General features: G+C 34.3%; 3 protein-coding genes across 5 annotated transcripts in view; 2 read left to right on the plus strand and 1 right to left on the minus strand.

Annotated features, from left to right (window-relative positions):
• The window catches only part of LOC119837136 (rhophilin-1), a 67,739-nt gene extending 63,511 nt beyond the window's left edge, over nt 1-4,228 (plus strand). For all 3 annotated transcript variants that reach the window (XM_038362655.1, XM_038362656.1, XM_038362657.1), the window contains exons 13-15: nt 516-958; nt 1,917-2,069; nt 2,513-4,228. In XM_038362655.1, coding sequence (XP_038218583.1) covers nt 516-958; nt 1,917-2,069; nt 2,513-2,692 — 776 coding nt within the window. In that variant the 3' untranslated portion in view covers nt 2,693-4,228. The remainder of the gene's footprint in view (nt 1-515; nt 959-1,916; nt 2,070-2,512) is intronic.
• A 932-nt stretch (nt 4,229-5,160) lies between these two features.
• On the minus strand, nt 5,161-7,993 carry LOC119836974 (S-adenosylmethionine mitochondrial carrier protein-like). Its single transcript, XM_038362448.1, has 6 exons — nt 7,655-7,993; nt 7,396-7,516; nt 6,967-7,112; nt 6,350-6,448; nt 5,880-6,035; nt 5,161-5,599 (listed from the first exon to the last, which is right to left on the minus strand). Exons 1-6 carry the CDS (start codon nt 7,709-7,711, stop codon nt 5,312-5,314), a joined length of 867 nt encoding a protein of 288 aa, XP_038218376.1. The 5' UTR covers nt 7,712-7,993; the 3' UTR covers nt 5,161-5,311.
• A 327-nt stretch (nt 7,994-8,320) lies between these two features.
• Nucleotides 8,321-13,492, plus strand: LOC119837015 (cilia- and flagella-associated protein 45-like). Its single transcript, XM_038362495.1, has 12 exons — nt 8,321-8,415; nt 8,536-8,728; nt 9,006-9,210; nt 9,564-9,699; nt 10,025-10,160; nt 10,353-10,488; nt 10,666-10,844; nt 11,371-11,520; nt 11,954-12,058; nt 12,566-12,645; nt 13,017-13,113; nt 13,336-13,492. The coding sequence occupies exons 1-12, from the start codon at nt 8,321-8,323 to the stop codon at nt 13,417-13,419; spliced, it is 1,596 nt and encodes a 531-aa protein (XP_038218423.1). The 3' UTR covers nt 13,420-13,492.
• Nucleotides 13,493-13,901: the final 409 nt, after the last annotated feature.

Below are 13,901 nucleotides of genomic sequence, written 5' to 3' on the forward strand. Positions count from 1 at the left end.
CACACGCTGCTCGACGTGTTCGACATACAGTGTAAATGAACATACACATACACCACACCTGAGTGTACGTACACAAGCATATACAATAAACACTTCCACACCACAATCTGTATGGCGCATCACCTAACATGAATACATACACACCATATCAAAAGTAGAGTACACCTGTACACTTACACTGCATGCTTTACAATGTGTGGACACTTATACACATAGAGAGAGGAACTCGAGAATATGAATAAACCTTCCCATTACATACACTCACACAGGTACAAGATAAACTCATGCATGTAAACTTTAAAGTAAATAAAATAATTTAGTGCAATACGAATATCACACGAGTACTCGTTAATTGTTTTCCATTGTTATATATAATAAAATCACCAAAAGTTCTCTTTAAATAACGGCTTTCTGGTACATGTAATTTTCTAATTAATGTGCTTAATGTCAAATTTTCGTGTTCCGAATTCTTCCTGCAAAACGTTTACGTACTAAAACAAACCTTACCATTCCAGCGGCTTCAAAGTTCCAACTAGCGCTCACTCCTCCCGACTTCTCTCAACACCGGGTGGACGACCTTTTCAAATCCCTCGGCCCCATAGCGGTGTTCTCAGCGAAACGACACTGGAGCGCGCCCCGCTTGCTGCAACTACAGAAGCACACAGACACACGCCGACGGACGGACAGACAGAAGAAACGGGACCGATCCGAAGACAACAGCACGTACTACAGTCGAGACGAGAAATTCGACTACGAAGTGACCAAACAAAATGGCGTCTATATAAACAGCTTCGAGAATATCGACTACCATCCGAAGGTGATTGAGTATGGGAAGAGTAGGAGGGAGTTGAGGCGAGTCGCGAGTGAGTACAACGTGAGTGAGGAGGGGTTCGGGTTCTCCGTGAGAGGGGGGGCGCCCGTGGCTATAGCTGCTGTGGAACCTAACTCGCTCGCTGATGTAAGTGTTTCTGTTATAATTATTTAAAAAAAATATCTTATACCTTTAAACGAGCAATTCTTGTATATATATATATATATATATATATATATATATATATAATCTCGGAATCGGCTCCAACGATTTTCATGAAATTTAGTATATAGGGGGTTTCGGGGGCGATAAATCGATCTAGCTAGGAATTTTTTTTAGAAAATGTCATATTCGTGTTTTATTCGTGTTTTTTTTTCCTGACATCTATTGGTGAATAATAATACTATTTTGCTTCGTAGATAGCTGGACAACTGAAATAACACATAGGCACTTTTTATACCGATATTCCTACGGGATACGGACTTACGCGGTTTCAACCGCGGGTCACAGCTAGTATAGTTTAAAAAATAAAAAAATGGTTTATATGATAGACTAGCGATTCGCTATTCTATGATACCATCAACCATTTTTACTACGACTATTATAGCCTATGGCCTTCCTCAATAAATGGGCTATCTAACACTGAAAAAATTTTTCAAATCGGACCAATATTTCCTGAGATTAGTGCGTTCAAACAAACAAACATGTTCTTCAACTTTATTATATACTAGCTGCGCCCCGCGGTTTCACCCGCGTAAGTCCGTATCCCGTAGGAATATCGGAATAAAAAGTTGCCTATATGTTATTCCAGTTATCCAGCTGTCTACGTACAAAATTTCATGGCAATTGGTTCAGTAGTTTTTACGTGAAAGAGTAACAAACATCCATAAATCCATACAAACTTTCGCATTTATAATATTAATAGGATGTATAGATGATAGAATACTCCTGACGATCCTAAACAAGATAATATTATAAACTCATAAAATGACTATTTTATCCTTGATGAGTACACAAAATTTGAATTAAAGTGGGTCAAAATCGAGTCTAAAGTCGATTAAATACTTACGTTATTACTAATATATGTTATGTACGATGTTGCCAGATGGCCGGTATGCGGGAAGGAGATTTCATAATCTCAATAGGAGATAAGGATGTAAAATGGAGCTCTCATGAGGAAGTGGTGCACTTGATACAACAGGCAAAGGATTCTCTCACTCTGCGGTTGGCCACGCCCATGGACAAGAACGCTGTGAAGGTATGTTTATATTATTAGTGAAAAAATACTCTGCTGTATATTTCACTTTCCACGTCGGGTCTGATTGTCAATCATGGATGTGAAAGAACATGCTTTTTAGTGTATGCGTGTATGAGACGAATACATCACACATATATGCCTCTCTCTCTCTTTCTTTCAATTGAATTAAACACTTAATGTATATAATATGTTCTTTGCGTAACACGCACGCACAATTAAAGAATACTTTTAAAGCGGATGTTTGGATGTCCTCTACGTCTATATTAGATACATTTAAATATCTGTGTCTATGTTTATATCTATAATCATTACTTAATCCTCATCGATTCGTTATAGCCGTCAGACACCAACCAGCAATTAAATGGTGCTTCACAACCGTTTCGTTTATTTCGTCATCTCTATATAGCTCTTGAAGTATATATTTAACAATCTTATCCCATAAGGCGTCACCCGACACGAGCCGGCAGTCCAGCTCAACCAATGGCTCAGTATCCGCCGCATCCACATCGAGCGGTTCGACCGCCGCGACCAACCGCTCCGCCCGCCGCCTGCCTTCCTGGAACCCGTTCCGCCGGCACTCCGCGAGGGAACAACCGCAACAGACTAACGTCATATTCAGATAGATTCAATAAATAAAAAAAATGGTGTTGTCTTTTATTGCTGTCAGTTGGCAGTAAATTGGCGGGAATTAAAAAAAAAAATTATTGCTCGTTGGTGACAGTTGAGTTGCGGGAAAAAATGTGTTCTTTATTTGCTGTCAGTTGAGTTGGCAGGAATGATGCTCTGGGCTTGTGTAAAGATAAAAAAAAAATATACTGCCACCTGTGAGTATTGCATTGGCTGGAAGATTTTAATACAGCTCAAAAAATGTTATTCGTAACAACTGTCAATAACAGTACATTGGCGTGATCATCTTTCTTTGAAATGGAAAATAATAAAATTTAGGAAATATAGCCTCCATGATCATTAAATCTAATTGAAATGTATAAATTTATATAAGGTAATTACTGCAACATACATTAAGATAATCCTTATACAATTCGTTGGAAATTAAATATATTCTCCATAGAGTATCGTACACTAAGCATAAGTAACCAAAACGATTGTATGTAATTTATTATATTTTGCTTTAACTGAATAAAGCAACATAAAATATATTAAATCCAAATATAATAAGAATAATTTACTTCTGCTATTACTAAATTGTTGTATTCTATTAATTTTTTTATAATTAAATGATTAAATGTATATAAGTAGAGTTTAAAAAAATAATACTAAGGAAAAACATTTCTACATGTATTTATTCCTAAGAACTGAGCCTACTTTCGAATATTATGTGTAAAAATATTTTTAATTTATAAATAAAATTATATTAATGGATTAACTTCTGTGATTGGTATGATTAATATTTTGTAAAAAAAATTTAAGAAGAATAAATTTAAATGGCTATGAAAATCCAAAGTCGATTATTTAATATAATCGCCTATTATTTTTGCTTTATCACAAAACGTTGTACTTAATATTCTTATGTTATTTTTATTAGCTAGGTAGTTGTTTTAAAATGGTATGAAATAAAATTTCTCTTTTTTTCAATTTCAACTGTCGCATCTTTATTTCATTTAAGACGTGCACAGTTGCCGAAAAAACGAATTTATTGTTTTGCGAGGCAGTCTATATTTTATTATTTTTGCTGGACACAGCTATTTTAGAAATTTCGTATTATATATGTTCCTTACTTTTCTTATGCCCTATCTATTAATCCATCCAAATGGGTAATACTTTTATAGTCCTTCTACGTTATCTGTGCAAAGAAATGTTGTAAAAAAAAAATGCGCGAAATATATTTTTGTTTTTTTATTTCATTTTTTTTTTCATAGCTATGTCCAGTATTAATACAGTTTCTCCACATATCAATATAAATTTTAAGAAAAATATGGTTTTATGTTTTGTTATTTTAAAAATATAAATGGAATTAATATGTTTTGGATGTGATCGATATTAAAGTTTTATTTTTTGTAAAGCATTGATCGCACCCAAAAAGACTACTAATATTAATTTTAAGTGTATATCGTTGTAATATATTTTATAGTATACCGAGAATTGTATAAATTATCACTGTATAAATTTTCGTGGTAATTAAAGATTGTTAAAATAAATTAGTGTTCTGTGTTTTTTTTATTCAATTTGAGCCATTCCCCTACTTCCATTTTCGTTAACATCAAAAAAATACTTTAGAAATCAGAAAGTATTTTTCTGGCCCTTTTTATCACAATTTTTTTTCGTTTAAGATAAATGTACTGCACACTACAATAAAACATAAATTAGAATTTAAATGATAATATTTTCTCACCAGCAAAAAAAACTCGCACGCACTATAAAAACCTTAAAAACGACGATTTTGAATAAAAGTTAAGTACAGTATATGACTGTGGCGCTAGTAAGAAATAATTGTCACTGTGCTGTTTGGTTCCTTGAACGTTCGTAGTACACAGCACTTCCGTAAGATGACAGTTCTTGAATACGCGCCAAAATATAGATGGTTAATTAAATTTAACAAAGGCCGCGTTCCATCGATACAATATTGTAATCATTGAAATAATGTTTCGTATTCGTTGTGATGGTTCTTAATCATCTCAATAGATGGCGTGGGGTGCCCCTTAGGCACATGAAACCGAAAGAATAGAAGAAATTCGATTACTGTGGCAGGATCACGGGTGGCCGAGAGGCTAGGCGTTGCTACGGTTAGGCAAGATACGCAGGTTCGAATCCTGCCTCGTGATCAAATTTTTTCTATTCTTTCAAAATTTCTAAGTAATTTAATTATTTATTAAAATAAAATAACGTTTGAATACCAAACGAACGCGCGTAGGTATATAATAAACGCTTATAGGGTGAAAAAATGGTTAGATACACTTATTGGATGGATTTTCAATTGATTCATAAGATAAAAGCCTATCCAAAAAAGAAAATAAAAATCAAATATTAGTTATAAATACGAAAAACTAGATGGCGCTGAATTATTATGTTTAATAACAAATACCGGGGTTTTTACTTTTTTTATACCAATGTTAATATTAAAATAAAAACTTAATAATCAGACTTTATTCTGTACAAATCCATAAATTATTTACAATTTACAACTACGAACATCAATAGCATCTCATTTTTAAGCGGCTAATCAGAAAATTACATCGATTCACTGCACTACAAATTTACAAAAAAAGAAATTCAGAACGCTAACGTTATCTATTATAAACATAACCATAATTGCTTTCAAAGAACGACTTCGACTTGTCATAAACGCCGAAAAACACGAACCCGCCAATCATAAACGCTGTACACCTCGGCGTGACGCCCGCGAACAAACCCCGAAACCCTGAAACCGCGTAAATTTCACTCAGAACCGGTTTTACGCGTAACTTCCGCGTCTCCGCGTAATCTTCCGCCAACATGATGCGGGTTTTCGCCAGGTCCAGAGGCGTCGTGGCCGCCGCCGCGAAACCTCCCGCTATCGACCCACAGAGGGCGCTCTGTTAAATACAATGATCAATTGTATACTATGTGAGTTATGTTCGAATTTCAAATTTTAAATTCATTTTTTATTCGTATTCGATTACAAAGAGAAAAATTTATCCTTATTTATACACTAGCTTTATCGTTTAACTACTTAGCTGTAACTTAATAATTATAGTAGTATAGATTTGGCATTAACTATGTTTAGGTAGAAAATCCCAAATTATTCACATACAACTTAGTTTGGGAATAATTGAATTGAATTAATAATTAAATAATTAAAAATAATAATCTCACCTGAAAGCTGTTTATCTGTCCGTCATTCCTCTCTCTAATAACACTTTTCAACCACTCCCACAGCGGTAATTCGATAAAACTAAAGGGCAAATCTCTCACGACGGTGGAAAAGAACCCCCTGTATACACCATTGCGTACGCCATCTGTGCGAAATGCCTGGAATATAAGAACCAATTTTTAATGTGGTAGTCGAAAACGCTTCAGCATGAATTGGGCCAGCTCGCACCGTGGAAGTACCAAACCCCCACAGAAGACTGGCGGGAAATAGCATGTTGTATTTGAGGTCCATTTCCTCTTCCTTCGTACTACCTCCGTGAAGAAGAGATAGACAGACAGTAAATCTCGCATTTAATATATTAGTAAGGATTTAAATATATTCCTTGTGTACATATATTATACAAATAAAGTTACACCAAAACCGATTCAGCAGTTCCATATAACACAAAAATAAATTGTATTATAAACATTACCTGAAGTAAAATCCCAATACTGCTTTTCTTCTCAGTACCGACATAAGTTTGTTTCCTCTGTTTCGCCACCTCTGTGGGCACCCTGATGACACAGGCAAGCTTAAACAATAATAGATATTACATTAAAAAAAACTAAACTACCATCAATATGTCAGAACAAGACCATATTTTACTGGGACCACGGAAAGGCCACCAATTTTCAAATGAAAAAGAAACTTTGAAACCTTTACGAAAACATAAAAAATACAATAAATTTGAGAAATTATAATGTTCTAAGTCCATTTTATCACTAATTAGGATTTCTGCTAAATATTTGCATAAGCAGAGATATCTTTTTATTTTTTTTTTGCAGAATGAGTAGTGGAATGGCTTATTAATAACAATTCTATAGACCTTACTTTCTCTGTATTATTTATATTGTCTGTATAATTTTCCTCGCCCACTCCAGGACATACCTTTGATTCCATTGTTGATCCTTAATCCCTTAAAAGCAGGCAACACACTTACAGCATCCCTACCTCTGCAAATATGATCACCACTCATGATTGAGTGGTGATCACAAATCTTCAGGTGAACAACCAGCTCACGGTATGACATCAATAAAATCGCATACTCACCACTTCACCCACACTAGCAGCCAACATATGTACAAAAGGTAAATACTGCGGAGTGACCAATGGTGTTGCCAGCGTTTTGGTTGCTTCGTAGGACACGAAAAATAATGCTGTTGTGGGCATTGAACTTGTTGCCACTGTTAATAAACCTGAAATTGAGTAATTTGGTTATTTACCCTTCATTAGCATCTTTCAGACTCTACTTGGATAGAATAGGGATTAAAATTAAATTTAATAAAAAAAAATCTTTTAATACAAAGGCCATATATGACATTTTTGAAAAGGTTATACTTTGCTTTCTTTAAAGAGTTAAATGCCACAATTTTATATAAAACAGGATAATTATCATAATAAATTTAGATAAACAAAAGATTTTGTTTTTTTTCACACCCAGTATAAAAAGGTCTGATAAATTTTGACCAAATAACAAACCTGTATATACACCCTTAAAGCCTCCAGCTTTATAAAACCCTTGTTGGCTCTGCAGTCTGGTTTTCAATGTGTCCAGAGGGTACAAGGCTACATCTACTGAAACTCCAGCAATTGCACCTGCCTGTGTTCAAGATTTTTTATAAATTAAGCAGAACAAACATTAAACAACAACTAGTTAATGATATTATATATAAAAAAACATACTTTTTTTCTAAAATAAAATATATTTATCACAGTAACACAGAGATACAATACTTACAAATAATGGTGCAAAATAAGACCTCAAAGGCGGTTTCGCACTTTTATTTTCTTCCATTTTAAAGCTCTTTCTTTGCAAATTTATTTTTTTTACATTGCACAATTAAATAACCTCTTACATAAGTAAATATTGGGAAAGAATGAATAATAAATAAATTATCTCCGTTATCAAACTCTTCCACTCATAACTAGTTTCATTTTAATCCAAATACATCTTTAACGTTGTTAAACATAACTTTAAATTAATTGTAATAAATAGCAAACTTTGATCAACTCATGCCTATAACTTTATCAATTTTGAATTTAGTTCTTTTTAGATCAGACAGCCAAAGACATGATGTTGACATATGACAAATAGCAAGTGACACATGACAGCACTTTCTATTTTGACAATTATAATTGTCGTTTTGAAATTCTTAATGTGGTTTCTCTGTATTTCCTTTATATATAAATGTTTTTCTGAAATTTATTAAACCTTTATTTCAAATTAGGACTTCTTCTAAAACATACTTCGTACACTTACGTAAAAATTCACGTTATTTCTTCGTAAAATTATAATAATATCTTATTCATAATAAATAACAATTAAACTGTTTCCAAGCAACAGTTTTTGGAGTGAAAGAGTGTTTTTATTAATTTATGATTTATATTATTTCGTTTTAATAAAATGCCGAAGGTACCTCCAACACCAAATCCTCATACAGGAATTAAATACCATTCTATAAGGAAAGGGAGTGAACCTGGATGTTACCAATTACACAGGTAAAATATATTGATTGCTGAATCGTTTAGAGTTAAAATTGCTTTCATAATTTTATTAGGTCTAATTTTAAATATTATAGGCATGGCATAATATAATTGGTTCATTAATCGAAATTCCAGACCATCGGAATGTCGTCTGAAATTTCCAATAACAAAACGTCCTATCCACAAATGCGAGCTACCGAAGCACGAATACACTCTAGTACCACAGATCGGTGGCTGGAGAACCCTGCTGGTACCCAAGACGGAACCCAACTTCTACCCTGCCGTGATGAACAAGAATGAATACGAACGACTGAAGAGACAGGCTAAGGTAACATTTACATAAACAAGTAACTATAAAGGTATTAACAGCACGTTTCGAATCGTTATTAGATAAGCTGATTGGAATTCAGTTTATACATGTAAGGTAAAAATAGTAAATTATATTTTAGTAAAGAAACTGTGTTAAAACTGTGTAATTCATATTTCATTATTCACTTATAGCTTTCCTCGCCGATCTACAAAATATTTATACAAATTATTATTTCTGCATTTTTTTTAAATTAGGTTCTGTCGCTATTCCTGATACAACTTAACTCTTTATACAGAAAGTAACACAAGAAGAGCAACTCGCAGCGATGCACGCGCAAGAGCAAGCTATACAGAAAGCCGCTAAAGAGTCTGAGGAACGCAAGAGACTCCTAAAAGAGCAGTTGCAGCCTCAACCTGGCGCTGAGGCGTCTAGCGGCAGCGCTGACGCGGCCGAACTCGAAGGACCAGATCAAGCGGCACATACACTATCTAGAGCTGAGAGTAATTAGTAGTAGAGTAGTATTAATAAATTATATTTTAATTAGTAATCATTTGTTTCCATGAATCTTCAAGTGTATGTATAGAGTAGTGGTGCTTATATATAACAAAAATATTCGTTCTTCATTTGTTTAGTTTAGTTCATAAGTACACCAAAATTAAACATCATATATACAATTTTTCCAAGCTACAAATTACGATATAGGTACATTATCTACGTTTGGCGTGTCAATCAAATAATTTCTATCATTGTATAACTCACGTTTTATTTGTATAGTTAATCTATCAGAATACATTTTTCTGGTACATTGTCAATTAGCCCAATAATCAGTTTCATACCTTATAATTCCTATCAGTACTCCGTGCTGACAACATGCAAGGGCCGCGACTGTGCAACCGCATCATCCTGGCGTCCAAGTGCCACGCCATACGGGACGCGCAGATCTTTGAACGGGAACTAATAAAGAAAGAATTGGAGGAGGAGGAACGGAGGTAGAGGGAATTTCGTTGTATAACCCACATGTAAAATATTAAAACATGCGCAGGGTACAAAAATACTAACTAAACAGGTATCAAACAAGCTTTGGCAGTCGACAGATATAATTATTGTTTACGTTATCATAAAATGTTATTGTACATTGCACATGCATCACATGATATGGGCGTTAATGTTATATACTGTTTTCATAAAATATTGGCTAAAACTCTCCCTAACATTTAAAGTCGCACCTCCGCAGGTATCTGGTCAAATTCCAATTATAAATATCATCTATTCTCGTCGAATAAAAAGCCAATCTCCATCTAATCTTTATTTTAGACTCGACGCAATCATGGAAGAGAATCGCCAAGCAGCTGTACGCCGAGCTGAAGAGGAAGAAGAGCGGAGACACCAGTTGCGTCTGCAGAACCTCGCGGCGCTGAAGGAGCAGATTAAAGCTCATGAGACCGCTAAGGTGATTATGAATAATCAATATGTTACGTAGTTTTACTTCGTTAAAAGTTATGATATAACGACAAAAATAAAATGAAATATAACAAAAAATAATTAGCATTCAGTAAATTGTGTTTATTAAATACGAGTATATAGGTAAAATATAAGTATTAACCATATCTTTAATTCATGTAAATACGACAATTTTGTTTAGATTATGGAAGCAGAACGCATAGAAGAAGAGAGTATTCGAGTAAATCAAGCGAACATCGCAATGCAAATTGACGAAGCACAGAAACTAAAAGAGAAGCACGGGAGACAGGCTAAGCTTAAAGAAATATTGGATCAAGGTAAGATATCCATACCAAAATGCTTAATTTACAAATAAAACCGTGCCCAAAGGGTTAACGTTTTATTATAGAAACAGAAGCAGGGTAGAAAGATTATGTCTCATTACTCTTTACTTACCGTACATCATTAAACCAACTTTCGTTAAAACAATGTTTGAAAATAGTTTATTTTTTCAGGCAATGCTGAACTCCTCTATTACAAGCAAGTGCAAAACGAAGAGGAGCGAATAATGGATCTACGTATTGCCAATTTTCTGAAACAGAAGCAGGAACGCGAAGCTCGGAACAAAGCTGAACAGGAAGCTATTAAAGCTGCTAAACAGAAGGGTATCGACCACATCGCTAAGGCGCAAAAGGTAATTAATGGAAAAGTAATCAATAACCATGAAGGCATTGATGTCTTAAAGTAATCAATAACCATGAAGGCATTGATGTCAACAATGTTCTTTGAATTAAGTTCCAATTTAATAGAACAAAGCTAATTCTAAACATTCTAATCTATCTAGAACTATTTTCTAGATAGTTTATAAATTTAGGTAGTTTGACTACTAATCCGCCTATATACTGTACTAGTACCTGTGTTAACACAGTCCCACTTTTACAAATTCGGGTTACCCTCCCTTCATCCTTTAATTCTATATTTCTGTGACAATAATATCCGCTCTCCCAAATCTGCCTTAAATTTGAACACTGGTGGAGCCCGAGGCACATATCCTTTTACTTACCCTTCCCAGTCCTTTCCATTATCCCTTTTGTCAATACTTTCTTAATCCCTTTCCAATTATTTTTTTTTACTTGTCTTAAGTTTGTGTCATAAATTCAGCTATCGTTCAACGGCTGAATTATTATCGGATTTAATTACAACGACGTATTATTCAACAGGCAGAGCAAGAGCTTAAAGAGGAATTGGAACGGATCCGAAACCTCAAGATACAAGAAGACGTGGAGAGGGAGTGCCGCCGCAAGGAGCGGGACGCTGCTATCAAGAGGAATCGCGAGATGAGGAGACTGCATGAGGGCAGGATCCAACAGGTGAGGGGCTATTATTGTCTCTTTACATGATAACATCGGGTGATTGAGCTAAGACTGTTTATTCTTTTTGTAAGATCTCACTTTAAAATATAATTTGCATGTTCTTACTATTAAATTCCATTTTATTAGAGAGATGCACCTTATTGGGATAATTACGAATGACAGGGTAAATGTAATAGTGTAATATAACCACGCCGCTACTCGCAAGTGATTGTTTAAAAAAATGTGTATTATTTTCAAATTATGTCTGTGCCTGTGTCTCACGATACTCGCAATAAAAAGATCTTCTGAAGTGGTATTCAACATTTCCGAAATTCCCTCAATGCACTATAGGTACTTCTATCTTCGTTGCTTTATTTTTTTATAAAGTGTTATAGAACATGAAATGCTTAAAACAAATCTTATTTATAACGATAACTACATTTGTTTTCAGATATCGGACATCCATCGCCTCATCGCCCGCGAAATAGCGAAAGATGAGCAAAGCTTCAACAACGCTGCGAGACAGAACGAAGAATTCATTAGGAAAGAGAAAGAGGTATGGCTGTTTAGCTTTGTGTGATAAGGATAGATATAAGTAGTGTAATAGAGTGGCATATTCTTTCGTTTAGTATTCGGTAATTTTTATATTTTAAATTTTCCCAGTATTTTTATGATTAACAATACTCGTACTTAGTGAAAAAAAAATTTTATATTAACAATCAGTTCAAGAAACTCGGACAAGTACCCATAATTGAAAAAACTTTAATAAATTCATAGCAAATGAAAAAATGGAAACAAAAATTGTTTGCCGGTGGATATTTTATTTATTCCAATAGTATATTGTTTTTTACTTACTATTTTTAGGGTTCTGTACAAATTTGATATATTTTCGTTTTTTTTTTTTAATTTTTATGAGCCTCTTTCGGGACTTCTCTTAAACTACATAATATTCCGAATAGACTGTCATCTTAATCGGTGACTATGCAAAAATTTAAAAATGTTACATGTTGACTAGACGAATAATCATTTCAAGACGCTATTTGATACAGCCAGTATTTTTCAGTTGGAGGACAAACGCAAGGCTCGAGTTGAACAGCATAGACAAGAGATCATGAAACAAATAAATGACAAAGAACGCGCCAGGTATGTTTGACCGCCACGTTTAAATGGAAAACTACTTGAATCATCTAAAAACAACTTACGTACCACTCTTGATTCTAAAATGGAACCAAATGACATTTTCCTATCAAATAAAAATATAATGTCAATCCCACGCAACGTTGGTTAAAAAAATGAGGGTGTAAAATCGTAGCATTTAACTGAAACATATCAGTACATGAATTTCGCGTATCCTAAATCGTACAGCTCGTGAAAAAAATTGTCTGTTGTAAATTATATTTTTTATTCATGAAGTACGCATAAATCTAAAGTCCGTTTTTGTCTTTTCAAACACCCCCACTTTGTATGAATCAATTTACCAATATATTAAATACATAATTATGTATATTTATCAGGGCTGACCTTCGCGAGAAAGTACATAACGAAGGTGTAGCGCTCCGCATGGAGCAAGAACAACAAGACAAGTATGAGAGAAAAGTCATCAAGCATAAGGTAATCATTATAACGCTAGAAAACAATAGCATTAAAATATTAATCCTAAGCCGTAGTCTTTCGAAATATTACTATATTTCGTGTATTTAAGGGCAGCAAGCCTGCGACAGACATATTTCTTTCATACATTTTGTATATAAAACGCTTCTCGTGGCGGCCGTCGCGTGTGAACCATCCAAGGTGATCCTCAGGTCAATATTATTTAAATAAAAATTATTTCAGGTTGCCGAAATGAGACAACAAAAGGTATCAGAGAAATACGTCAAGGAAGTTGAACAGACACTCGGGAAATATGGCTACCATTAGTTTGCCATGAGTTCGATATCTGATATGGAATCTCAATTCTGATATGATGCAATAAAACATTTTAGTGTGTAATCTCCGATATTTTTGTTTGTATTATTTCTTTTGAATATATCATCATCATCATCATCATCAGCCCATATATGTTCCCACTGCTGGGACACAGGCCTCCTATGAGGGTTTAGGCCATAATCCACCACGCTGGCCAAGTGCGGGTTGGCAGATGTCACATGTCGTCGAACTTTTGATTCTCGGACATGCCGGTTTCCTCACGATGTTTTCCTTCACCGTTAGAATTTTTGAATGTTAGAGTTTTGAATGTATGATTCCTAGATAATCACGTTAATATCCTCCTGATTCAAATATTATTCATATTTTTCCAATCATTTAAAACGTCTTAGAAACATCAAATGATATTTTTTACTAGCTCTTGCACGCGGCTTGGTTCACGTGGACAAAGAAAATTAGCAGTTGTCAGACACACA

The sequence above is a fragment of the Zerene cesonia genome, chromosome 26, assembly GCF_012273895.1.
Source record: "Zerene cesonia ecotype Mississippi chromosome 26, Zerene_cesonia_1.1, whole genome shotgun sequence".
In the NCBI taxonomy this organism is placed as follows: Eukaryota; Metazoa; Arthropoda; class Insecta; order Lepidoptera; family Pieridae; genus Zerene; species Zerene cesonia.